General features: G+C 43.2%; 1 protein-coding gene across 1 annotated transcript in view; it reads right to left on the bottom strand.

Moving 5' to 3' along the window:
- Positions 1-22,754: 22,754 nt before the first annotated feature.
- LOC119330814 (UTP:RNA uridylyltransferase 1-like) overlaps positions 22,755-27,737 on the bottom strand; it is a 25,551-nt gene continuing 20,568 nt past the window's right edge. The window contains exons 5-6 of the mRNA XM_037603945.1: positions 23,800-23,996; positions 22,755-23,277 (exon numbers count right to left, since the gene is read on the bottom strand). Coding sequence (XP_037459842.1) covers positions 23,010-23,277; positions 23,800-23,996 — 465 coding nt within the window. The 3' untranslated portion in view covers positions 22,755-23,009. The remainder of the gene's footprint in view (positions 23,278-23,799; positions 23,997-27,737) is intronic.

The following is a 27,737-nucleotide window of genomic DNA, read 5'->3' as shown; positions in this document are numbered from 1 at the left end:
TCTCAAAATGGGAAGGTCCCTACATTATCGAGGAGGTCTATCGTTCTGGTGCTATAAAAACCAACAACTTTGAAGGCACAAATCCAAGGGTGGTAAATGGCCAAAGAATTAAACATTATATTTCAGGTAATCCTATCAATGTTGAAACTAATATTATTAAAACCATAACCCCTGAGGAATACATAAGAGACACTTTCCAGAACGTTCCAGACTTCGAAAAGGCATAGGTACGTGGTACGGTAAGTAAACCGACTCCAAAACAACTCTAATGGCAATTTTTATTAGTTTTGGATTATTTAAGGATTTTAGGAAGAAAGAAGTAGTCCGAAAGGGGCACGAGGCTCCCACGAGAGAGACGGGCGCGCCCCCTGTAGGGCGCGCCCCCCTGTCTCGTGGGCACCTCGTGTGCCTCCCGGACTCCGTTTTCTTGTATGTTACGTATTTTGGTCGGTAAAAATTCATTATATATACTCCCGAAGGTTTTGACCACCGTATCACGCAAATATCCTCTGTTTTCGTTTCGAGCTGTTCCTGTTGCAGATTTGGAACAAGATGTCGTCCCAAGATTCAGAGGGAGAGAGCTACCCAAAAGTATATGGGGATGTGGAACATTATGGCTGGACCACAGAGGAAGAAGAAGACTATGATCCAAAGAGGAAGGAGGAGACAAGCTCTGATGAAGAGGACGATCCACTGCCTCAACCGGGTGATATGCATGTGGAGTTCAAGAAGTCAAGCCTCCCTAAGGTCCAATCTATCCCACCATGTTTTTCACAGGACAGCAGGGCAACACTATGCAAAAAAGATAAAGAAACTTGAGCTCGAGAATGAGGATCTGAGGGAGGAAAATTTTAGCCTCAGACGTAAGCTAGAGAAGAAAAGTGCAACAACTCCTACTCCATCATCCCCGAAGAAATAATCACATTGGTATGGGCACTCCCCTTGGAAACTGCCAAGCTTGGGGGAGGTGCCCCGGTATCGTATCACCATCACACTCCTATCTTTACCGTTTTATTTAGTTCGATCCTTTTAGTAGTATCTTGATCTATTAGTTCGAAGTTTTGATATCAAGTAGTTTTGAGTTTTTCGTTGTGATCTCTTTTTGTAATCGAGTCTGTGTGCTATCTATAATAAAGATTAGTGTTGAGTCAAGGGCTTTGCTATGTTGCTATGATCTTGAAAAGGTAGAAAGAACAAAAGAGTTCATATTGATCTTATGGATAGTGATAACTTCACACGTAGAAAGTATGAGGCATAAAAATTGTTGAGAGTTGATGAACGTAGCTTTGGTCATCGTTGCAATTAATAGGAAGTGATAAGGTAAGAGGGGTTCACATATAAAAATATTATCTTGGACATCTTTTATGATTGTGAAGCACTCATTAAGTATGACATGCTAAAATTGGACAAGGAAGACAACGTAATGGTTTATGTTTTCCGACATCTCAGTTAAAGTATATTGTCATTGACCTTCCAAACATGTTGAGCTTGCCTTTCCCCCTCATGCTAGCCAAATTCTTTGCACCAAGTAGAGATACTACTTGTGCTTCCAAATATCCTTAAACCCAGTTTTGCCATGAGAGTCCACCATACCTACCCAAGGATTGAGTAAGATCCTTCAAGTAAGTTGTCATCGGTGCAAGCAATAAAAATTGCTCTCTAAGTACGTATGACTTATTAGTGCAGAGAAAATAAGCTTTGTACGAACTTGTTGTGGAAGTAATAAAAGCGACGGATTGCATAATAAAGGTCCACATACAAGGGGCAATATAAAGTGACGTTCTTTTGCATTAAGATTTCACGCATCAACCCTAAACGCATATTTTACTTTATGTTTCACTTTATGCTTGAGTCAAGGTGATCTTCACCTTTCCCCTTTTTCATTTTATCCTTTGGCAAGCTCCTCGTGGTTGAAAGATCATGATATATATATCCAATTGGTTGTAAGTTGGCATAGGCTATTATTGTTGACATCACCTAAAGGTGAATACGTTGGGAGGCAACACAATAAGCCCCTATCTTTCTCAGTGTCCGGCTGAAACTCTATAACCACAAGTATTGTGTGAGTGTTAACAATTATAGGAGACTACGAGATAGTTGAGTATGTGAGCTTGCTGAAAAGCTCTATTATTGACTCTTTCTGATGTTACGATAAATTGCAATTGCTTCAATGACTGAGATTATAGTTTGTTAGTTCCCAATGAAGTTTTTGAACCATACTTGACATTGTGAATTGCTTATTACTTGAACATAAGAAATCATATGATAAAATCCATATAGGTTGTTGTTATTAGAATGATCATGATGCCCTCATGCCCGTATTTTATTTTTATCGACACCTCTATCTCTAAACATGTGGACATATTTTTCGATTTCGGCTTTCGCTTGAGGACAAGCGAGGTCTAAGCTTGGGGGAGTTGATACGTCCATTTTGCATCATGCTTTTATATCAATATTTATTGCATTATGGGCTGTTATTACACATTATATCTCAATACTTATGGATATTCTCCCTTATTTTACAAGGTTTACCATGAAGAGGGGGAATGCCGGCAGCTGGAATTCTGGCTGGAAAAGGAGCAAACGTTGGAAACCTATTCTGCACAACTCCAAAAGACCTGAGACTCCACGAAACAACTTTTCAGATTTAATAAGAATTATCGGGCAAAAGAAATAGGCCAAGGGGCCCACACCCTGTCCAGGAGACAGGGGGCGCCCCCTCCCCCCCTATAGGGCGCGCCCCCTATCTCCTGGGCCCCCTGGTGGGCTTCCGGCTGCCATCTTCTGCTATATGAAGGGTTTTCACCTGGAAAAATTGTGGGCAAGCTTACGGGATGAAACTCCGCTGCCACGAGGCGGAACCTTGGCGGAATCAATCTAGGGCTCTGGCGGAGCTGTTCTGCCAGGGACACTTCACTTCGGGAGGGGGGAATCATCACCAACATCATCAACAATGATCCTCTAATCGGGAGGGGGTCAATCTCCATCAACATCTTCACCAGCACCATCTCATCTCAAAACCCTAGTTCATCTCTTGTTTCCAATCTTGTATCAAAACCACAAAGTGGTACCTGTGGGTTGCTAGTAGTGTTGATTACTCCTTGTAGTTGATGCTATTTGGTTTACTTGGTGGAAGATCATATGTTCAGATCCTTTATGCATATTATTACCCCTCTGATTATGAACATGAATATGCTTTGTGAGTAGTTACGTTTGTTCCTGAGGACATGGGTGAAGTCTTGCTATTAGTAGTCATGTGAATTTGGTATTCGTTCGATATTTTGATGAGATGTATGTTGTCTCTCCTCTAGTGGTGTTATGTGAACGTCGGCTACATGACACTTCACCATTATTTGGGCCTAGAGGAAGGCATAGGGGAGTAATAAGTAGATGATGTGTTGCTAGCGTGACAGAAGCTTAAACCCTAGTTTATGCGTTGCTTCGTTAGGGGTTGATATGGACCCATATGTTTAATGTTGTGGTTAGGTTTACCTGCATACTCCTTTTTGTAGTTGTGGATGCTTGCAATAGGGGTTAATCATAAGTGTGATGCTTGTCCATGTTAGGGCAGTACCCAAGTGCCGGTCCACCCACATATCAAATTATCAAAGTACCGAACGCGAATCTTATGAACGTGATGAAAACTAGCTTGATGATAATTCCCAATGTGTCCTCGGGAGCTCCTTCTTCATTATTAGAGTTTGTCCAGGCTTATCCTTTGCTACATAAAGGATTGGGCCACCTTGCTGCACTTTATTTACTTTATTTACTTTTGCTCGTTACTATTTATCTTATCACAAAACTATCTATCACCTACTATTTTAGTGCTTGCGGAGAAAACCTTACTGAAAACCGCTTATCATTTCCTTCTGCTCCTCGTTGGGTTCGACACTCTTACTTATCGAAAGGACTACGATAGATCCCCTATACTTGTGGGTCATCAAAAGCATATACCCAAACCTACCCAAAATGGGACAAAAAATTTACCACGACATGTTCATGCTGCTCCATGATAGCATGCCAAGTTTTATGAATTTCAGATGAGTTTTGGATTTACTAGAATTTAAAAATCAGGTATCTCAATGTTTGCGGTTGAGTGATGGTGGCAGGGTGTTTGACATTCATTCTCATTTCTTGCATGGGACCTAAGCAAGCAACCAAGGACACTGATTTGAATTTTCAACTAATTTGTATGTATTAGAGGATGTGCCTGTAGTTCAAACTTGAATTATGCAAAATCTCCAAGCAAACCCCGAAAAATTCCAAAAATTGACACAGCACTCTCTTTGTTCTATGTTGACATGAGAAACATTTTGAAAGTAAGAAGAGGCAACAGATGTCGTTTCGTCCCCCAAGGTGGCACATACCCTCCCGAAACCATCAGGCTTGTTGTGAGAGAAGCTTTGGTTTGCGAGAAGATTATACCCACACCTGCCCCAAATGGGACAATATTTTTACCACGGTATGTCGCTGCTGTTCCATGATATCATGTCAAGTTTCATGAATTTCAGACGATTTTTTGATTTACTAGAATTTTAAAACCATGTATCTCAATGTTAGCGGCCGAGCGACAGTGTCAAGGTGTTTGACATTCATTCTCATTTCTTGCATGTGACCTAAGCTTGCAACCAAGGACAAACATATGATTCTGCAACCCATTTTTATGGATTGGAGCATGTGCATGTTGTTCAATTTTGAATTATGCACATAAATGCCTATAAAACTCAATTAACGTATAAAAATGTCCAAACGATCCCCAAAAAATCCAAAATTTAACACGACACTCTTGTTGTTCTATGTTGACACCAGGAAAAAAATTGAAAGGAAGAAGGGGCGACGAATATCGTTTTGTCCATAAAGGTGACACATTTCCCTAACGAAACCATGAGGCTTCTTGTGAGAAGCTTATACCATAACCTGCCCCAAATGGGACAATATTTTTTACCCCAGCATGTTGATGCCATTCCGTGATAGCATGCCAAGGTTCATGAATTTCAGACGGGTTTTGAATTTACTAGAATTACAAAAGCAAGTCAACATTTGGCGGAGAGCCACGGTGTCGTGGTGTTCAAAATTCATCCCCATTTCTTGCATGTGCGAGTAGCATCAACACCAGTATGCGCGGCGGTAGCGTCCAACCGTAGTTAGCACGGTGGCCCTCTGAGTAGAACCATGCGACGACGATCCTCCGGGTGTTGCTTGTCACGTTGAACTGCTCCCCAACCTTGAATGTGCCCCATCTCACGGGTCCGGTCCTCGCATTTTCGGTAATGAAAGACTGTTTCTAAACTATCGATAGAGTTGAGAGACGAAAAACCTAAAAAAATGGGCCACATAGCACATGAGGGCAAATAGGTATTTTCAGGTGTCATTTAACACCATTAAGTCTTAAAATGGACGAAAGTGTTATAAAGGGCATAAAATTTAGACACGGCGTTAGATAGGGAAGAAAAGGTTTTGTAGTGTCAAATAGGGAAACACAATTTAAAACAGTGTTATATAAGGAACTTTATCATTTCTAAAAGTTTGTTGGGATATAATCAAAGAAGATTTCTACAAACTTTGTGAGGATTTTTTGGAAGGTAATATAAACCTCAATTGCTTGAATACTTCCCTGATTACGCTCATCCCTAAGAAGCTATCACCAGAAACTATGAATGATTATTGACCAATTTCACTTTTAACCTGTGTACTCAAGGTTTTAACAAAAATCCTTGCAGAAAGGTTACAAAAATACATTTCACTTTTAAACTGTGTGCTCAAGGTTTTAACAAAAATCCTTGCGGAAAGGTTACAAAAATGGATTTTGAAAATAGTGCACCGAAACCAATATGGGTTCATTAAAACACGCACAATCCAGGACTGTTTAGGATAGGCGTTTGAGTACATACACCAATGCAAGCAGTCCAGAAGAGAAATAGTCATTTTGGAGTTGGATTTTGAAAAGGCGTTTGACACCATGGAACATGATTTCATCTTGAAAATTATGAAATGTAAGGGCTTTGATTAACATTGGTGCCAATGGATTAAAATGATCCTTGATTATGGAACATCATTAGTCCTCCTTAATGGGGTCCCGGGGGTGGAGTTCAAATGCAAACGAGGAGTGCGCCAAGGTGACCCGATGTCGCCACTGAAGGAAATATGCCCTAGAGGCAATAATAAAGTTATTATTTATTTCCTTATTTCATGATAAATGTTTATTATTGATGCTAGAATTGTATTAACCGGAAACATAATACATGTGTGAATACATAGACAGACATAGTGTCACTAGTATGCCTCTACATGACTAGCTCGTTGAATCAAAGATGGTTAAGTTTCCTAGCCATATACATGAGTTGTCATTTGATTAACGGGATCACATCATTAGAGAATGATGTGATTGACTTGACCCATTCCGTTAGCTTAGCACTTGATCGTTTAGTATGTTGTTATTGCTTTCTTCATGACTTATACATGTTCCTACAACTATGAGATTATACAACTCCCGTTTACCGTAGGAACACTTTGTCTGCTACCAAACATCACAAGGTAACTGGGTGATTATAAAGGAGCTCCACAGGTGTCTCCGAAGGTACATGTTGAGTTGGCGTATTTCGAGATTAGGATTTGTCACTCCAATTGTCGGAGAGGTATCTCTGGGCCCTCTCAGTAATGCAAATCACTATAAGCCTTGCAAGCAATGTAACTAATGAGTTAGTTACAGAATGATGCATTACATAACGAGTAAAGAGACTTGCCGGTAACGAGATTGAACTGGTATTAAGATACCGACGATCGAATCTCGGGCAAGTAACATACCGATGACAAAGGGAACAACGTATGTTGTTATGCGGTTTGACCGATAAAGATCTTCGTAGAATATGTGGGAGCCAATATGAGCATCCAGGTTCCGCTATTGGTTATTAACCGGAGACGTGTCTCGGTCATGTCTACATAGTTCTTGAACCCGTAGGGTCCGCACGCTTAAAGTTAGATGACGGTTATATTATGAGTTTATATGTTTTGATATACCGAAGATACTTCGGAGTCCCAGATGTGATCATGGACATGACGAGGAGTCTCGAAATGGTCGAGACATGAAGATTGATATATTGGACGACTATATTTGGACATCGGAATGGTTCCGGGGTTTCTCGGATGTATACCGGAGTACCGGGGGGTTACCGGAACCCCCCGGGGGATTAATGGGCCTCATGGGCCCAAAGTGGAGCAGAGGAGGGGCGGCCAGGGCAGGCCGCGCGCCCCCTCCCCCTCTAGTCCGAATAGGACAAGGAGGGGGGGCGGCGCCCCCCTTTCCTTCCTCTCCTCTCTCCCCTTCCTTCCCCCTCTCCTACTTGGACAAGGAAAGAAGGGAGTCCTACTCCCAGTGGGAGTAGGACTCCTCCCTGGAGCGCCTCCTCCTGGCCGGCCGCCCCCTCCCCCTTGCTCCTTTATATACGGGGTAGGGGGGACCTCTAGAAACAACAATTGATCCTTGAGATCTATTAGCCGTGTGCGGTGCCCCCCTCCACCATATTCCACCTCGATGATTTCGTAGCGGTGCTTAGGCGAAGCCCTGTGTCGGTAGAACATCATCATCGTCACCACGCCGTCATGCTGACGAAACTCTCCCTCGAAGCTCAGCTGGATCGGAGTTCGAGGGACGTCATCGAGCTAAACGTGTGCTAAACCTGGAGGTGCCATGCATTTGGTACTTGATCGGTCGGATCATGAAGACGTACGACTACATCAACCGTGTTGTGCTAACGCTTCTGCTTTCGGTCTACAAGGGTATGTGGACAACACTCTCCCCTCTCGTTGCTATGCATCACCATGATCTTGCGTGTGCGTAGAATTTTTTTGAAATTACTACGTTCCCCAACAGTGGCATCCGAGCCTGGTTTTATGCGTAGATGTTATATGCACGAGTAGAACACAAGTGAGTTGTGGGCAATACAAGTCATACTGCTTACCAGCATGTCATACTTTGGTTCGGCGGTATTGTTGGATGAAGCGGCCCAGACCGACATTACGCATACGCTTACGTGAGACTGGTTCTACCGATGTGCTTTGCACATAGGTGGATGGCGGGTGTCAGCTTCTCCAACTTTAGTTGAACCGAGTGTGGCTACGCCCGGTCCTTGAGAAGGTTAAAACAACACTAACTTGACGAACTATCGTTGTGGTTTTGATGCATAGGTAAGAACGGTTCTTGCTCAGCCCGTAGCAGCCACGTAAAACTTGCAACAACAAAGTAGAGGACGTCTAACTTGTTTTTGCAGGGCATGTTGTGATATGATATGGTCAAGACATGATGCTATATTTTGTATGACATGATCATGCTTTGTAGCCGAGTTATCGGCAACTGGCAGGAGCCGTATGGTTGTCGCTTTATTGTATGCAATGCAATCGCCCTGTAATTGATTTACTTTATCACTAAGCGGTAGCGATAGTCGTACAAGCAATAGGTGGCGGAACGACAACGATGCTATGATGGAGATCAAGGTGTCGCGCCGGTGACGATGGTGATCATGACGGTGCTTCGGAGATGGAGATCACAAGCACAAGATGATGATGGCCATATCATATCACTTATATTGATTGCATGTGATGTTTATCCTTTATGCATCTTATTTTGCTTTGATTGACGGTAGCATGATAAGATGATCTCTCACTAAATTTCAAGGTATAAGTGTTCTCCCTGAGTATGCAAAGTTCTTCGTGCTGAGACACCACGTGATGATCGGGTGTGATAGGCTCTACGTTCAAATACAACGGGTGCAAAACAGTTGCACACACGGAATACTCAGGTTAAACTTGACGAGCCCAGCATATACAGATATGGCCTCAGAACACTGAGACCGAAAGGTCGAGCGTGAATCATATAGTAGATATGATCAACATAGTGATGTTCACCATTGAAAACTACTCCATCTCACATGATGATCGGACATGGTTTAGTTGATTTGGATCACGTGATCGCTTAGATGATTAGAGGGATGTCTATCTAAGTGGGAGTTCTTAAGTAATATGATTAATTGAACTTTAATTTATCATGAACTTAGTCCTGGTAGTATTTTGCAAATAATGTTGTAGATCAATAGCTCGCATTGTTGCTTCCCTATGGTTTTATATGTGTTCCTAGAGAAAACTAAGTTGAAAGATGTTAGTAGCAAAGATGCGGACTAGGTCCGTGATCTGAGGTTTATCCTCATTGCTGCACAGAAGAATTATGTCCTTGATGCACCGCTATGTGACAGACCTATTGCAGGAGCAGATGCAGACGTTATGAACGTTTGGCTAGCTCAATATGATGACTACTTGATAGTTTAGTGCACCATGCTTAACGGCTTAGAATCGGGACTTCAAAGACGTTTTGAACGCCGTGGACCATATGAGATGTTCCAGGAGTTGAAGTTAATATTTCAAGCAAATACCCGAGTTGAGAGATATGAAGTCTCCAACAAGTTCTATAGCTAAAAGATGGAGGAGAATTGCTCAATTAGTGAGCATGTGCTCAGATTGTCTGGGTACTACAATCGCTTGAATCAAGTGGGAGTTAATCCTCCAGATAAGATAGTGATTGACAGAGTTCTCTAGTCACCATCACCAAGTTACTAGAACTTCGTGATGAACTATAGTATGCAAGGGATGACGAAAACGATTCCCGAGCTTCTCCTGATGATGAAATCAATGAAGGTAGAAATCAAGAAAGAGCATCAAGTGTTGATGATTAACAAGACCACTAGTTTCAAGAAAAAGGGCAAAGGGATATAAAGGGAACTTCATGTAGAATGGCAAGCAAGTTGTCACTTCCGTGAAGAAGCCCAAAGCTAGACTGAAGCCTGAAACTAAGTGTTTCTACTACAAAGGAAATGGTCACCGCAAGCGGAAATTCCCTAAATATTTGGTGAATAAAAAGGATGGCAGAGTAAACAAGGGTATATTTGATATACAGGTTATTGATGTGTACCTTACTAGTGTTTATAGTAGCCCCTAGGTATTTAATACTTGTTCGGTTGCTAAAAAATAGTAACTCAAAACAGGAGTTACAGAATAAACAGAGACTAGTTGAGGTGAAGTGACGATGTGTGTTGGAAGTGGTTCCAAGATTGATATGATCATCATCGCACACTCCCTATACTTTCGGGATTAGTGTTAAACCTAAATAAATGTTATTTGGCGTTTACGTAGAGCACGAATATGATTTGATCATGTTTATTGCAATACGGTTATTCATTTAAAGTCAAAGAATAATTGTTGTTTTGTTTACATGAATAAAACCTTCGATGGTCATACACCCAATGAAAATAGTTTGTTGGATCTCGATCGTAGTGATACACATATTCATAATATCGATGCCAAAAGATGCAAAGTTGATAATGATAGTGCAACTTATTTGTGGCACTGCCGTTTGGGTCATATCGGTGTAAAGCGCATGAAGAAACTCCATAAAGATGGACTTTTGGAATCACTTGATTGTGAATCATTTGATGCTTGCAAACCGTGCCTTACGGGCAAGATGACTAAAACTCCGTTCTCCGGAACAATGGAATGAGCTACTGACTTGTTGAAAATAATACATACCGATGTATGTCATCCAATGAGTGTTGATGCTCGTGGCAAGTATCGTTATTTTTTGACCTTCAGAGATGATTTGAGCAGATATGGGTGTATCTACTTAATGAAACACAAGTCTGAAACATTTGAAAAGTTCAAAGAATTTCAGAGTGAAGTGGGGAATCATCGTAACAAGAAAATAAAGTTTCTATGATCTGATCGTGGAGGAGAATATTTGAGTTACGAGTTTGGCCCTCATATAAAACAATGTGAATAGTTTCACAACTCACGCCACATGGAACACCACAGCGTAATGGTGTGTCCGAACATCGTAACCGCACTTTATTGGATATGGTGCGATCTATGATGTATCTTAACGATTTACCACTATGGTTTTGGGGTTATGCATTAGAGACAGCTGCATTCACTTTAAATAGGGCACCATCAAAATCCGTTGAGACGACGCCTTATGAACTGTGGTTTGGCAAGAAACCAAAGTTGTCGTTTCTTAAATTTTGGGGCTGCGATGCTTATGTGAAAAAGTTTCAACCTGATAAGCTCGAACCCAAATCGGAGAAGTGCGTCTTCATAGAATACCCAAAGGAAACTGTTGGGTACACCTTCTATCACAGATCCGAAGGCAAGATATTCGTTGCTAAGATGGATCCTTTCCAGAGAAGGAGTTTCACTCGAAAGAAGTGAGTGGGAGGAAAGTAGAGCTTGATAAGGTAATTGTACCTTCTCCCGAATTGGAAAGTAGTTCATCACCGAAATCAGTTCCAATGATTCCTACACCAATTAGTGAGGAAGCTAATGATGATGATCATGAAACTTCAGATTAAGTTACTACAGAACCTCGTAGGTCTTCCAAAGTACAGTCCGCACCAGAGTGGTACGGTAATCCTGTTCTGGAAGTCATGTTACTAGACCATGATGAACCTACAAACTATGAGGAAGCGATGATGAGCTCAGATTCCGCGAAATGGCTTGAGGCCATGAAATCTGAGATAGGATCCATGTATAAGAACAAAGTGTGGACTTTGGTGGAGTTGCCCAATGATCGGTAAGCCATATTGTATAAATGGATCTTCAAGAGGAAAACAGACACTGATAAGTAGTGTTACTATCTACAAAGCTCGACTTGTCGTAAAAAGTTTTTCGACAAGTTCAAGGTGTTAAATACGATGAGATTTTCTCACTCGTATCGATGCTTAAGTCTGTCAGAATCATGTTAGCAATTGCCACATTTTATGAAATCTAGCAAATGGATGTCAAAACTGCATTCCTTAATGGATTTATTAATGAAGAGTTGTATATGATGCAACCAGAAGGTTTTGTCAATCCTAAAGGTGCTAACAAAATGTGCAAGCTCCAGCGATCCATCTATGGACTGGTGCAAGCATCTTGGAGTTGGAATATACGCTTTGATGAGTTGATCAAAGCATATGGTTTTATATAGACTTTTGGAGAAGCTTGTATTTACAAGAAAGTGAGTGGGATCTCTATAGAATTTTCTAAAAAAAACTATATGTAGATGACATATTGTTGATTGGAAATGATATAGAAATTCTGGATAGCATAAAAGGATACTTGAATAAGAGTTTTTCAAAGAAAGACCTTGGTGAAGTTGCTTACACAATGAGCATCAAGATCTATAGAGATAGATCAAGACGCTTGATGAGATTTTTCAATGAATACATACCTTGATAAGATTTTGAAGTAGTTCAAAATAGAACAGTCAAAGAAGGAGTTCTTGCCTGTGTTGCAAGGTGTGAAGTTGAGTAAGACTCAAAACCCGGCCATGGCAGAAAATAGAAAGAGAATGAAAAGTCATTCCCTATGCCTCAGTCATAGGTTCTATAAAGTATGCTTTGTACCAGACCTATTGTATACCTTGCTCTGAGTTTGGCAAGGGAGTACAATTTTGATCTAACAGTAGATCACTGGACAGCGGTCAAGAATATCCTTAGTGAGGACTAAGGAAATATTTCTCGATTATGGAGGTGATAAAAGATCCTGTCGTAAAGAGTTACATCGGTGCAAGCTTTTACACCGATCCAGATGACTCTAAGTCTCAATATGGGTACCTATTGAAAGTGGGAGCAATTAGCTAGAGTAGCTCCGTGCAGAACATTGTAGACATAGAATATTTGCAAAATACCTACGGCTCTGAATGTGACAGACCCATTGACTAAACTTCTCTCACGAGAAAAACATGATCATACCTTCGTACTCTTTGGGTGTTAATCACATAGCAATGTGAACTAGATTATTGACTCTAGCAAAACCTTTTGGGTGTTGATCACATGACGATGTGAACTATGGGTATTAATCACATACAGATGTGAATATTGGTGTTAAATCACATGGCGATGTGAACTAGATTATTGACTCTGGTGCAAGTGGGAGACTAAAGGAAATATGCCCTAGAGGCAATAATAAAGTTATTATTTATTTCCTTATTTCATGACAAATATTTATTATTCATGCTAGAATTGTATTAACCCGAAACATAATACATGTGTGAATACATAGACAAACATAGTTTCACTAGTATGCCTCTACTTGACTAGCTCGTTGAATCAAAGATGGTTAAGTTTCCTAGCCATAGACATGAGTTGTCATTTGATTAATGGGATCACATCATTAGAGAATGATGTGATTGACTTGACCCATTCCGTTAGCTTAGCACTTGATCGTTTAGTATGTTGCTATTGCTTTCTTCATGACTTATACATGTTCCTACAACTATGAGATTATGCAACTCCCGTTTACCGGAGGAACACTTTGTGTGCTACCAAACGCCACAATGTAATTGGGTGATTATAAAGGAGCTCTACATGTGTCTCCGAAGGTACATGTTGAGTTGGCGTATTTCGAGATTAGGATTTGTCACTCCGATTGTCGGAGAGGTATCTCTGGGCCCTCTCGGTAATGCACATCACTATAAGCCTTGCAAGCAATGTAACTAATGAGTTAGTTACGGAATGATGCATTACGTAACGAGTAAAGAGACTTGCCGGTAACGAGATTGAACTAGGTATTGAGATACCGACGATCGAATCTCGGGCAAGTAACATACCGATGACAAAGGGAACAATGTATGTTGTTATGTGGTTTGACCGATAAAGATCTTCGTAGAATATGTGGGAGCCAATATGAGCATCCATGTTCCGCTATTGGTTATTAACCGGAGACGTGTCTCGGTCATGTCTACATAGTTCTCGAACCCGTAGGGTCCGCACGCTTAAAGTTAGATGACGGTTATATTATGAGTTTATATGTTTTGATGTACCGAAGATAGTTCGGAGTCCCGGATGTGATCACGGACATGACGAGGAGTCTCGAAATGGTCGAGACATGAAGATTGATATATTGGATGACTATATTCGGACACCGGAATGGTTCCGGGGGTTATCGGATGTATACCGGAGTACCGGGGGGTTACTGGAACCCCCAGGGGATTAATGGGCCTCATGGGCCCAAAGTGGAGCAGAGGAGGGGTGGCCAGGGCAGGCCGCGCACCCCCTCCCCCTCTAGTCCGAATAGGACAAGGAGGGGGGCGCCCCCCCCCCTTTCCTTCCTCTCCTCTCTCCCCTTCCTTCCCCCTCTCCTACTTGGACAAGGAAAGAAGAGGAGTCCTACTCCCGCGCGCCTCCTCCTGGCCGGCCGCCCCCTCCCCCTTGCTCCTTTATATACAGGGGTAGGGGGCATCTCTAGACACAACAATTGATCCTTGAGATCTATTAGCCGTGTGCGGTGCCCCCCTCCACCATATTCCACCTCGATAATTTCGTAGCGGTGCTTAGGCGAAGCCCTGCGTCGGTAGAACATCATCATCGTCACCACGCTGTCGTGCTCACGGAACTCTCCCTCGAAGCTCGGCTGGATCGGAGTTCGAGGGACGTCCTCGAGCTGAACATGTGCTGAACTCGGAGGTGTCGTGCGTTCGGTACTTGATCGGTCGGATCGTGAAGACGTACGACTACATCAACCGCGTTGTGCTAACGCTTCCGCTTTCGGTCTACGAGGGTACGTGGACAACACTCTCCCCTCTCGTTGCTATGCATCACCATGATCTTGCGTGTGCGTAGAATTGTTTTTGAAATTACTACGTTCCCCAACAGCCACTACTTTTCGTTATTGCAGCTGATCTGTTGCAGTCTCTAGTTAACAAAGCTTGGTCAGAAGGACATTTAAAACTTCCAATCGAACAGCCAGCGTCGGAACAATACCCAGTCATCCAACACGCTGACGATACAATAATTGTTCTGCCGGTAGAAAGTGAGCAAAGGCAACTAGATTCCTATGCAAAGGCAACTCGATTGAAAATCAACTACGACAAATCCCAATTAATGCCCATAAATGTAAGTGAAGACAAAGCGCAGCAGCTTGCGTTGGAAATTGGCTGCCAGGTGGGCAATATGCCCTTCACATACTTAGGACTACCACTTGGCAACACTAGACCTACGGTCAGAGATTTGATGCCGCTGGTAGACAGAATTGAACGAAGTTTGGCTGGCACTACAATCAGGTTATCCCATGGAGAACGGGTGCGGCTAATTAACTCAAGCCTATCATCGTTGCTTTCTTTTGCTATGTGTGTACTCAAACTGCCATTGAAACTAATTGACATATTTGATCAGGCAAGAAGACACTGCCTCTGGAGGAAAGTAATGGGCAGAGATGCAAAAACTCACTCCCTAGCAGCTTGGGATTTGGTTTGTCGACCGAAGCAAAAAGGTGGTTGGGTGTCATTAACCTCAAAGCACAAAACAAGGCATTGCTTCTGAAATACATACACAAATTCATACATAAGGTAGATACTCTGGGGGTAATGCTAATCTAGAATGCATATTATGATCGAGACCCACCCCATGCCAAGCAAAGTTGTGCTTCATTTTGGTGGAAAGATGTTTTCTCTTTAATGGACATCTATAGAGGTATTACTACGTGTGTGCCAAGAGTGGGGGATACTATCCTATGCTGGAAGGATTCGTGGCATGGGGACAGAGTACTCATGGAATCTCACAGCCGGCTGTACAAAATGAAAACTTGTCATTGGCTCAATTCCATTCGGACCCCAACCTAGCAACCCTTTTCCGGCTGCCACTATCACTCAAGGCGAGAGAGTAAATGGAGGATATACTATCAGTAATCAATATCATGACGCTAGATCACATGGAGATAGATCAATGGATCTTGAGTTGGGGAGATGTGCAATACATACCACGTAAGTTCTACAAATTCCTATGCAGAAATGCAAGTGTGACGCGATATATCACAGAATTATGGAAGTCAAAATGCATCATGAGACATAAGGTTTTTGTGTGGATCATGCTTCTTGATCATGTGAACACTCGAGTATGCTACTCATAAGACATTTTAACATAGGAGATGATCATGCATGTCTATTATGCAATTCCATTGAGCTGGAGACTAACAAACATCTCTTATATGAGTGCTCGTTTGCACAAAGATGCTGGGAAATTGTAGCCATCAATTGGAACACAACTGCTGATCTTCAAACAATGTTTGACTTGGGCAAAGCGACATGGTAGAAACCTCTCTTCAAGGCTATCCGCGTGGAACATATGGAAATAAAGGAACAGAGTGTTGTTTGATGGAGAGGTTGCCACACACTTAGACTGGCTAAGAATGTTAAAGCAAGACCTTCTAATTCTGAGTTTCAGGGTAGATGAAGGTAGTAGTACTTTCATTCAAGGGCTGATTCAAGACCTAGCAGCTTAGTTTATCCTTCTGTAATGTAGAAGTCGAGCAACTTGTTGCCCCTTGGGGCCTTGTAAAGATAGTCATGTAAAAAATACATTGTTTTATTTAATGAAGCAATAGTAGGAGCCTCTCCTGTTGTTTTAACTGTTCAAAAAAAAGATCCAAAAACAACAAGAAAAATAAAGATACATGGTAGTTCATCCAAGTCTCTAGGACAGATCGGTCTTGATGATTCGCTTGGGGAATCCTTCTCCCTTAGAAGGTCTTGATGATTCACTTGGGGAATCCTCTCCACAAGTGGAGGTCTTGTACTCCAGTGGAGTCTTCTCTCTTAAGAAGAATCCCATAAGGGGGGAGATACATGAGCTCAGCTCCAATGTCTAGCTCTAATCTTAACTATGCCTAAAGGGAGGAGGAAGAAGTATATATACAGGTCCAAGGCATGAGGGGGTAAGTAGGGGCGGAATGGTAATACATGGGCACGCAGGCAGCCCCGTGTGCACGGGGTAAGTGGAGCCCGTATGCATGGGGTATCCAGAGAGCTGGCGACTGAGCCCGTGCACACGGGCATGTACCGTGGGCACAAGGTTCCATGGGCATGAGGTCCAGAGGCCCGTGCGCACGGGGTATCCAGTGGCTTCGCAGTATGTCACCTTCTAGTGGACTCTCGTCGGTGCTTGTGGAACTTAGCCTTTTTCTTGGCGGTTCCTTCTCCGCCTCCAAGCTTCTCTCACATATGGCGTAGGTGCTCGCTTGTGGATGACCTCCTCCATGGCACATTCATCATCGGTCTCAAACCTATACATGCACATGGTAGGAAGGTCAAGTAGTATACCATCCTTGAGGGAACCAAGTAGACACGCATTAAGGATGGAATTCACCTTAGTATGTTTGAAGTAGATGTTGGGCATGTCTCTTAGCAATGGGGCTCTTGACATGGTGATGTCTGTAGGATGCTCCACATCAGAGGCTGATCAGTAGATGTAGCTGGTCTTCAACCTCACCTTCCGAAAGCTCCTGCTGAAGCAGACGGTTGGGATCACCCCACCCTCGATACTCATACATGGGGGGCTCTATCCGTCCCAAGGGTTGAATATCCCGCTCCACCCAGGTCTTCAAAATCTGTAACCCGGAGAGTCCTTTTTCCCGCAAACGGAAGACCGACTCTATGAGGAGGTCGGTTTCCGGGGAGAAGTCAGTCTTTGATCTCCACTCCGCCCTCTGCCAGCATGGCTCGTCGGCGAACTCAGGCATCCCAGGGTTGTCGGGGTCAAAGAAGTTATCTCGGGCGTAAAACAACCCCCACCTCCACGACTCTGGCTCATGGGCAGTCGCCAGCTCGAAGTAATTAGAGGAATAATCCTACACCTATGTACTCATCTAGGTAAAGCTACGTAAACTTCCTAATCTACTTATCTACCCCCCCCCCCAACCCACCCGATTTTCATGGGGTGGGGCCGGGCTATTTTTTTCCATCCAATCAAATCATCCCAGATCAGTTTTTACGTAACTTTACCTAGCATGATTACGTAGGTGTAGCAAAGCCCTAATTAGAGCCGGGGGGAGGACGGATGATGGCTCCGCCGCATGAAGGAATCTTGCCATCCTTGGCACAGGAAACTGCTTCGATGAAATACCTGAAGAGATCGAAGTGCGGGCAAACTCCCAAGAAGCATTCACAAAGGGTCGCAAAGTAGGACATGTGTAGCACAACACTTGGAGTAAGGCGGTGCAACTGCAGCCCGTATAGGGTCAACACGCCTCTGGTAAAAGGGCTCAAACGAAGTCGCAGCCCGCGGTGGATAAATGCCACCACTACCTGGTCCCAACTTAGCGGTCGCGGGACTGCATCCCTCTGTCGAGGCGCCATCCAAGCCATTTCAGTGAACTCCGGAAGTCAGCCCATCTTCACCAACTGTTTCAAAGGAGACTGGGAAATGGATGAGCGCTTCCAGTCGCTGATTCACTCGGGCGGATTGTTTAGGCACGACGGGGGCTGCGATTCTGCACCTGATGGATCTTCCGGGCCGGGGCCCTCCCCGGAAGACGCAGAAGGAGCGGCCATCTCTCTCTCGATGATTGGTTCTTCGAGTCTGGCAATGGAGGGAGGAAGCTTTTTGAGGAAGAAGAACGAACGGCCAGAACACCGCCCCATGTTCTCGTAATTAATGAGAGGGGCGCTTCAATCTTAGCCACGACAACAGCAACACCCGAAGCGTCAGCTATGGGCCAACTCTTGTTGACTCGGGGCCGCCCAACAGAGAACTTGGGCCAGAGCCGGCCCAGGAGCGACCTCGCCCCGGCAATGGGGCGATGACGACGGGAAGAAGACGATGAGGCCCGCGTTACGGATGGGAGGCCCTGGGAAGATCTCGAAGCTAACGTTTGCGATCTCTACCGCGCTCGGGGGCTACTGACGGGGCCATGACCTGAGGGTGCCTAACCAAGCCAGACCAAGTGAAGATATGGGTCAACGACCCCGGCCCAGCAACAAGCGAAACCAACCTTACCGTGACATGTTCCTCAAGGCAAGGACGGCGGCGACCTAGATTGCATCAACCACTCTGTAACTCTAAACATCTATGTCTGTATAAAGGGAGGTTAGGGAACCCTCTAGGCCATATAATCTCAGATAAACAAACTCTCGGTAGCAATCTCATACATCATTGTAATCATCTGCACGAGGTATCCTCCACCATGAATAACACGAAGAAGCATGATACAGGGTATTACTCTCCGGAGGCCCAAACCTGGGTAACCTGTGTGTGCAGACTCCATGCCGGTACTTCCAACCTCGTCATGAACCCTACTAAGTGATCTGACGGTATTTTACGTCATCATTAAGTCACGATTTTATCCTCATGGTTTATATATGCCTTTGTCAGTACCTAGCGTTCCGTGGGAGGACATATCCATAAACATTTTTTAGGATTACCTCGAACAAAGAAGGGAAGGACAATTTTCTAAAATGGCACACTTCATACCATGTCATAAGAGCGATGATGTTGCGAATGTTGCTAATTTGTTCTTTCATGGAACTATTCGCTTGTCTAGGGTGCCAAATACTATTGTTTCATATCGTGATACTAAATTTCTTAGTCATTTTTGAAGATGCTTATGGGCTAAATTGAGGACTACCCCCAACTGATGAACAAATTAAAGTAGTCAATAGAACATTATGCTTAAGACAGTTTTAAAGAATAACCTGAAAATATGGGAAGAATGCTTGTCTCATATTGAATTTTCTTATAATCGTTTGATGCATTCTACTACTAAGATGTGTCCTTTTCAAATTGTATATGGCTTCCCACCTCGTGCACCCACTAATTTGTTGCATCTTCCATCTTCGGTGACAGGTTAATTTTGATGTTAAACAATGTGTTGAATTAATTTCAAAAATGCATGAGTTAACTAAGAAAACATTGAGCGCATAAATGATAAATACAAACTTGCTGGAGATAAGGCCAGAAAGAGATCTTGTTTGGTTACATTTACTGAAAGATAGGTTTCTTGATTTACACAAATCTAAGCTTATGCCACGTGCTAATGATCGTTTTAAGGTGCTAGAGAAAATAAATGATAATGCATAAAAACTTGAGATGCCTACAGATTTTAAGGTTAGTCTCACATGTAATAAATGATAATGTATTAAAACTTAAGTTGCCTGCAGATTTTAAGGTTAGTCCCAAATTTAATATTGCATATTTGAAGCCTTATTGGGTAGATTTGAAGTCTTATTGGGTGAGGGAGATGAGTTACCGTCAAGGACGACTTCAATTTAAGAAGGGGAGGATGAGGATATCCCTACCACAGTTACACACATAGCCCCTGCTACTGCTACTAGGACTAGGACTGGGCATTCGGTTAGACCGAACCGATCAGGTCGGTGCTTCGGTTACTTTTCAAATTCGGTTTCCTGATTCTCTTGACCGATCGGTGATCTACAAAAGCAATGACCGAGACTTCGGTCCACCGAAAATTCGGTTCGGTGCTCGGTTATGAACGAAGAGAACCGACATTGAAAGGGAAGCAAGAAATCGGGAGACAAATCTTGGGGAGAAAATGTTGACGCCGAGCAGGAACAAATCGAAACTTGGAACGGAATGGTAAGAGGAAAGCATTGCCGCAGCCCGCAGGATGTCGTCGGAAGCTGGATGCGATGGCCTCGACCGCGTACAAGCGATGAACGCCGGCCGCCTCCGCCGCTAGGGACTACGGAGCCATGGGGCAACCAGCCGCGGGCCGCCTCCGCCGCTAAAGATCCTAGTCTAGGACCAATTATTAGAGCTCACACACGCACAAGTTACACAATTGTCAGGTCGGAGCGTTAAATAAAAATAATCATGGTTTGATGTCCTAAATCTCTATACTACTTAAAATAACCGTAAGGTTCCGTATCCCCTCTTACGTCGTCCCTTCGTCCGTCCTCTCGTCCGGTTTTTCCTACGCACAATCACCACGTCCTAAATTATCGGGACACAATCTCTCGTCCGATCTGATTCGACGGCCTCCCTCCCATCTTCGTCGTAGGCGCAGCCTCCTCGCCCCAGCACAGCCGCCACATATACCCATCCGAGTACACCTCCCATACCCCACTCATGAAGCCGCCGCCGCCGCTCCCCCCTCCGAACCAGCGACTCTCTCTCCGTGACTCCGTCCCTCTCTTCCCAATGATGGAAGACATCGGTGGTTGTTGTGGATCTAGCGGCGACGTGGCCATATTCTTCCTCTCTTCCCATGTTGCTCCAGTGTGCCCCAGGGTGGCTCGGTTTATGGGTATGGCGGCAGCAAACGCCCGGTTGGTTGTCTTCGAGGACACCTTCTGTCCATGACACCACAAGGCGAGCGAGTAGACAGGAGCAATCGCGTTCCTGCAGCTACAGTCCAGCCTCCTCGCCTCCAAGATGTGTCCTAGACGAGGTCGTCGCTTCGCCTTGGTGGTGCCATCCGCTGCGCCAAACGAAGGTTGCCGCCCAACTTGCTCCCTCTGTCCCTTAGCTCGGCTCCCTCCGTAGGAGCCCGACGGGGTTGTGGGTCGGCTGCTCCTCGTACAAGGACGCGACCGAGGTAGGCCACCGCGCTGCTGCACATGGTGGCGTGGTTGCTGGAGTACTTGACTCCTTTGCTCGCACACGTAGGTGCCAAACGGGTGCGGCGGGGAACATGGGATAGTGGGCGGCGTTGGAGTGGGGAACGACAGGGATACGGGGTGCCCCTGGGGCAGGACAGCACGATGTTGTAGCGGGGCAGGAACGCCGCTGCGTTGGAAATGGGAAGGGAGAGCGGAGAGAGAGATTCTTTTGTGCGTCCAGCTACTACTATTGTACTGTTGTGAGATAGAGCAGCGGAAGTGAGAAAGATATCAGGCTGAGAGATGAAATGACATTTTCTATGCTACGTTGCTGATGAGATAAATTAGGAAGAGAGGGAGGGAGGAGAGAGAGAGAGAGAGAGTTCTAATGTGTTATGTAGTGCTTGTTGTTTGGCAGAACAATGGATCCCTACATGGATTTGCTGAGTGATGCGAACGCCAATGCAATTTCAGACTACGATTGTACATTTTGGGTAACCATCAAAGTGCATTGACGATATAATGTGGCTTTTTGTTGTGCATCCAGTAGACTATCGAATACCATGCATTTGAAACAAATGTTCAAGTTGTTTCAGTTTATAAACATGTAAAACCAAGAAGAAAGGTCAAATTAATATGACCCGTAAGAAACTTGACAATATTGTGCAATCTTCTCACAAATGTTCGATTATGCCGCTGCCTCCATACTGGAGTTATAGACCGCTAATACTTATGTCAACTCCATACATGTGTATTACTATGCTGATTCTCTTATTCTTTATATTTTACTACTTTTCGATCCCCAGAACAAATCTACATACATTACCAGATTTTGGTAATATCTGTTATAAATCTACCTTGAAGCATGCCAACATAGTGTACATTTTTTTTCTCCCGAAATTAATTGATTCTGCTTAAAAAGCAAGGTCAAATTAATTATTCTTCCATGATTAAAGAAAATGGATAACGGAAATAAATGACTCAATCAAGCAGTTAAACTTTAAGCTACTGGAACATGGTTTCTCATGTGACCATGGTTTGGTCGATTTCCATGGCATTATTTCCCCCTTTTGTGGTGGCAAATATAGCGTATATGATCCTTTTGGTAATACAGGGACGTGCTTTGGTTGGATGCCCAATATAGAAAGCAAATATGAGGCACTGTCATCTAAGAAAAATTAATATGTGTGTTTGGATGGGGTGCAGGAGGGATCGAGAGCCGGACGCGTCATTGACAGAGGTGGAGATATGAAGAATGGGCGAAGAAGAAGAGTAGCATTGAGATACGATTGTTGTTAAACCATTAGAATAATAATATATGCTCCCGTTGCAACGCACGGGCATTTACCTAGTTAGAAAAGAAAAAGATCTAACGGTGGTTGAAAGGCAGATACACAGCCTAAGGTTCCTCTCAGCAGCAGACTTATTTTACTAATCTATATTCAGTCGTCTGGTCCAAACATCGCCTTGTACACGCAAAATAATTAATCAAGACTCTGGATCTGATGATAATAGACACCCTTATATAGCAGGTACACACTCCTACCTCCACATCTAGTTACTTTACAACTAAGCATCTATTGTACAGCTATGCACAACTAAGGTAAGCCATAACAAACATGTAAACAAAGGGGTTCCGTGATACAGGTTTGTAGTATCATCATATTATAGCTCCCGCGGTACTAAGAATCCCTTCCTCGTCAAGGGTCCCAGATGGAGGACGTGGCACATATGGCTCAAAGAGCTTCACACTTGGGTTTGGATCATACTGCAATATATTGGCGGCTCGCTCAAATTCCTCTCGGAGGATCTTGATACTGAACTTGTCGACGACACGGCCAAGATCATGGGAGGTCTCGAAAGGGTCCTCAATACAAATGAGATGCCTGTCATTTCCGACACGTCTTGTCCAGTCCTTCATGTGCTTACTGAAAGTGCCACATGTATGAAGATAAACAATTTCTCAAACTACTTCATGTTCCACTATGGAATAAGGAAAAACACAAGCTTCTTTGCTTCATTGATTGCATGTTCAACTCTTTCATGATTCACTAGTTGGTTTGACAAGAGAAGGTAATCCCTCTTTTGCAAGATGCAGGGCGCATTTTGATTGGTTAAAACAATGCTTTGACCAACCATTACTGTAGTATGTAATTTATTTCACATAGAATTGAAGCTATTAAATTCGCATTCAGAAGTACTTACGATGATTTGTATCACATAACAACATATTAAATGTTTTTGGTCAAAGCCTTGTCCTAATCAACAATAATACGTCCTACCTGTACATTTTGCAACGATGGGAATACCATACTAAATGTGACTAAAAATAAATGCTGCTGAACACAGTTCGGCATCATGAGATAAAGAAAGGGGCCAGGGAAGGAACAAAAGCTCAGCACCGATAAATGTGGGAATGAACGGGTGGTTGAGCAAGTATGCAACATTACCTAATGATCTTTCCCGTACGAATTGATATAACATCTTGTGTGTAATCATGCTGGTATGCCCAATAATGGAAGAAAGCCCAAAGCAGACTTGACAAAGTCTCATTGTTGTGAGCGCCATAGTTACTTAGCTTGTCCACTTGATCAAAATAAGCATAATGATTCTCATCCACAGTGACATAACAAGTTGCCTCCATTTCCTGGTAGCATTGATAATGTAAATGAGAAAAAAAACATGTCACCATTGCAGAACAAACGGATAATGGTGCTACAACATAGTGCAAACAAAAAATACTACTAAAAAAAAAGGGCAGCCCGGTGCATGTAGCTCCCGCTTGCGCAGGGTCGGGGAAGGGTCCGACCACTTTGGGTCTATAGTACGCAGCCTTTCCCTACATTTCTGTAAGAGGCTGTTTCCAGGACTTGAACCCGTGACCTCATGGTCACAAGGCAGCAGCTTTACCACTGCGCCAAGGCTCCCCTTCAAAAAAAAAAATACTACTCCATTCCATAATTCTTCTTGTGGTTTTAGTTTGAACTAAAACCACGACAAGAATTATGGAACTGAGGTAGTAGTAGTTAACAAGGCTCAGTATCATAGTTCCTGTGCTCAGGAAAGAACCCTTGAGCTATTTTGATCGACAGATAAAGGAGTAATGATGGGAAGGGAAATGCAAATTTCTTTCCATCCTTTTTAAACTGGAGTGTTCATTCTTCTTGACCATTAACCATATGGAGATAATATCAATATTTTAAAATACTGCAGCTTAAGTTCACCTTCGAAATTTGGATAAATGAGACTATATCAACAACGCCAAACAACAAGAAAAATATCAACTTTCAGCAAGCAATTAAGCCAAAAGAACAATAATCCAGCAAGACAATTTCTTAGATCAAACAAAGTTGGCTTTTGAATGAACCAGTTATTAGCCCTTCACGAAGAGAATAGCATTAGCATGGAATGGTGGAACATATAAGAGGTTGGAGATTCCTAGGCGGTAGGAGCACCGGTGAGGTTGTGAATTACCCAATTGTTTGTAAAGGTTTGGAGGCCGTCTCAAGGTCTACCGCGAGTGGTTGGACATCGCCCTCATTGTGTAGGAAGGTTTTGTGGTTTCGCACCTCTCCAACAGTGACTAGCTTCCCTCCAAGGAAGTAAATGGATACATATTCATCCCCGTGTGTCTTCGGTTATCTCTACCTAACACTGATTTCGTTTATCACTTCGGTCCCTTGACCTCACAAGCATCAGAACATAGGTTGTTACTCACCGTTGCTATCCCGCGCACACCTATAGGTCCACTCGATTCTCTCAGCTGTAGCAACCAGACTTGAGGCAATCCTGCAGGGTGTTCATAACCAAGTCTAGTTTCCAGTGCCTTTTAACTATAACTGAGAGAGCTTTGCTCATCTTATCTCCCCTAGTGGGATCAAGGCCTCCTATCTAACTAGGAAAGATTGCTGGCTACCCGCCATTCTGGAGGCCTTCGCGCGATGGGATGAATTGAACCGTTCGATATTTTCACTATTGAACGGTTTAACTGCCTTACGATCCCTACGCCGTTAAAATTTCAAATCCTTCGACGACGCATGTGCAGCATCCAGGGGCTGATGACGGGTGGGCTCCTTATACGTGGTCTCCAGAAAATAAGATGGGTTTTTTCGGCTCTTGGTACGCGAAGAATGGGACGTGCCGGGTGGGTGGTAAAAACCTAGCGCAGCGCCTCTCCCCTCCCCCCTTTCCCATCCCTCCTCGAGTAGCAGCCGCCTCGTCTCCCTGCCACATCGCCGCCGTCGTCATTGCCGCTCCACCTCCTTTCCTCCACGCCCTCCCCTGCGAGCCTGGTACGTACGGAGCCCAGCCGCCGTCGCCATCATCCACTCACCTCTCCAGTGTCTATCCTCGTCTCCTCCCTTGCGACCGTGATAGGGCCTCGAGCCATGTGGCGTCGCCGGCGGTGACGGCGAACGGAACAGAGCGGCGGTGGCTGGTGCTGCGCATCGTTATCTCTTCCTCAAATCAGCAGCACCAACGAGCACACCATAGACGACTACAGGATCACCCCTCGGCATCCACCGGGCCCAGATTAACGCCAGTGGTGTCGCCCTTTTGGTATGGTGAGTTTTCTCGTGCATTCTTCTTGCCTCACTCGTTTTGCAGCTGGTAGCCATCACTAAAAAAGGGTGTCTATATTTAAGATATTTGACTTGAGGTGGGGTTCTCTTACTGTATTGATTCCAGTCAGAATGTTTTGGCTATTGTGGCATGTCAATTGTTACCTATGTTGAGAGCCTTAAGCCTTGGTTCCTTCATACTGAAATACTCCCTCCGTCCCAAAATGTTGGACATTTTTTGACACTATGATAGCATCAAAAAATGTCTTATATTTTGAGAAGGAGGGTATAGATTACATTCCACTGTCTTGATTTTCAGAATGAGAGTAAGTAGCAAGACCAGATGCTCATGTTTCAGAATTTTCTCCATTGCACACCCTCCCATCTGAAATATTGGTCTTACCAATTTGATGTTGGTTCACATGCAGGTTCAGAGAGTAGTCCATGTATGATAATATATATAGCATTTAAATGGCTCCAATTCAAATAATTTTGTGTTAATTCAAAAATCCAAAAATGACCTAGAAATATGTGCATCATTTTTGGCAGAGGTTTTCACCTTTATCAAAAATCATGAACTTTTCTGAAGGGCATTTTGGGCTCATTGAAAAAAATATTTGAACCTATTAGATTTAATTGCTAGGGTTTACTCAATCCCCATTTCAAGTTTAAAAGAAATTTAAACATGATGCAACAAAGAATAACTAGCCTAGGCGAGGTCAGCCATGAGGTGGGGAAGCATGTACGACGCCCAGATCACCAATTACTAGCCAGTCCTTTACTGCATGTCATAAAAGCACAACAAGCAAATTACGAGCAAGCATAGCTCGTCTTGAACTATGGTAATAGTACTGCCATATGTAGTAATTAATCAATTAGTTTTACTGTGGAATAAACTAATGGACTAGGATAGTAAAAATATAGTGACTTGTAGTAATTTAAGACCAAGTATTACCATGAGGTGGAAATGGTGGGCTGGGACATGGTAAGGTGATTAATTTTAGTGGTTTGAACGTGGTTTAGACAGCCGGAGCGTACGATAAGTTATTCTGCGCTCGGGCTTAGATTAGCGTATGAGACATGTGGGGTAACTACCACCGGGTGGTAGGATGGATTTTCCCTGTAGTATATAACAATGATTAGGTAGTATATATACAAATTTTTAGGTAGTATGTACCATTTTTTGAGTATGCTCTTTTTTACGTACAAATATGTACGTATTTCACAAATAGAACAAAAACTATGGGCTCATATGCAATTTTTTCATGTAACTTGTTTTGAAATATCTTAGATATAATATATAGACACATTTAAAATAATAAAATAGTATATATAGTACCACATGCTAGTATATGAGACATGTGGGGTAACTACCACCGGGTGGTAGGATGGATTTTTCCTATATATATAAATATATATATATAGGACAAATTTTTCCTACTACCGGGTGTAGTTACTCCCACTTTTTTTTGATACGTTCTAGGTAGTATCTATCATATTGGAGAGTATGTACACGTAGTATGTAGTATATAAGAATGTTTAGGTAGTATATATACTACTTTTTTGGTAGTATGTATCATATTTTGTGCATACTCTATTTCGCGTACAAATATGTACGTATTTCATAAATACAATAAAACCATGAGCTCACTTGCAATTTTTTCATATAACTCACTTTGGAGTATCTTAGATGTAGTATATAAACATACTAAAAATAATAAAGTAGAGTATATACTACCACATGGTAGTATATGAGAAATGGGTGTAGCTACACCCGGTAGTAGGATGCATTTTCCCTATATATATATATATATATATATATATAT

The sequence above is a fragment of the Triticum dicoccoides genome, chromosome 1B, assembly GCF_002162155.2.
Source record: "Triticum dicoccoides isolate Atlit2015 ecotype Zavitan chromosome 1B, WEW_v2.0, whole genome shotgun sequence".
Lineage (NCBI taxonomy): Eukaryota > Viridiplantae > Streptophyta > Magnoliopsida > Poales > Poaceae > Triticum > Triticum dicoccoides.
Note: the sequence above shows the minus strand (reverse complement) of the source record. Positions and strands in the feature narration are given on the sequence as shown.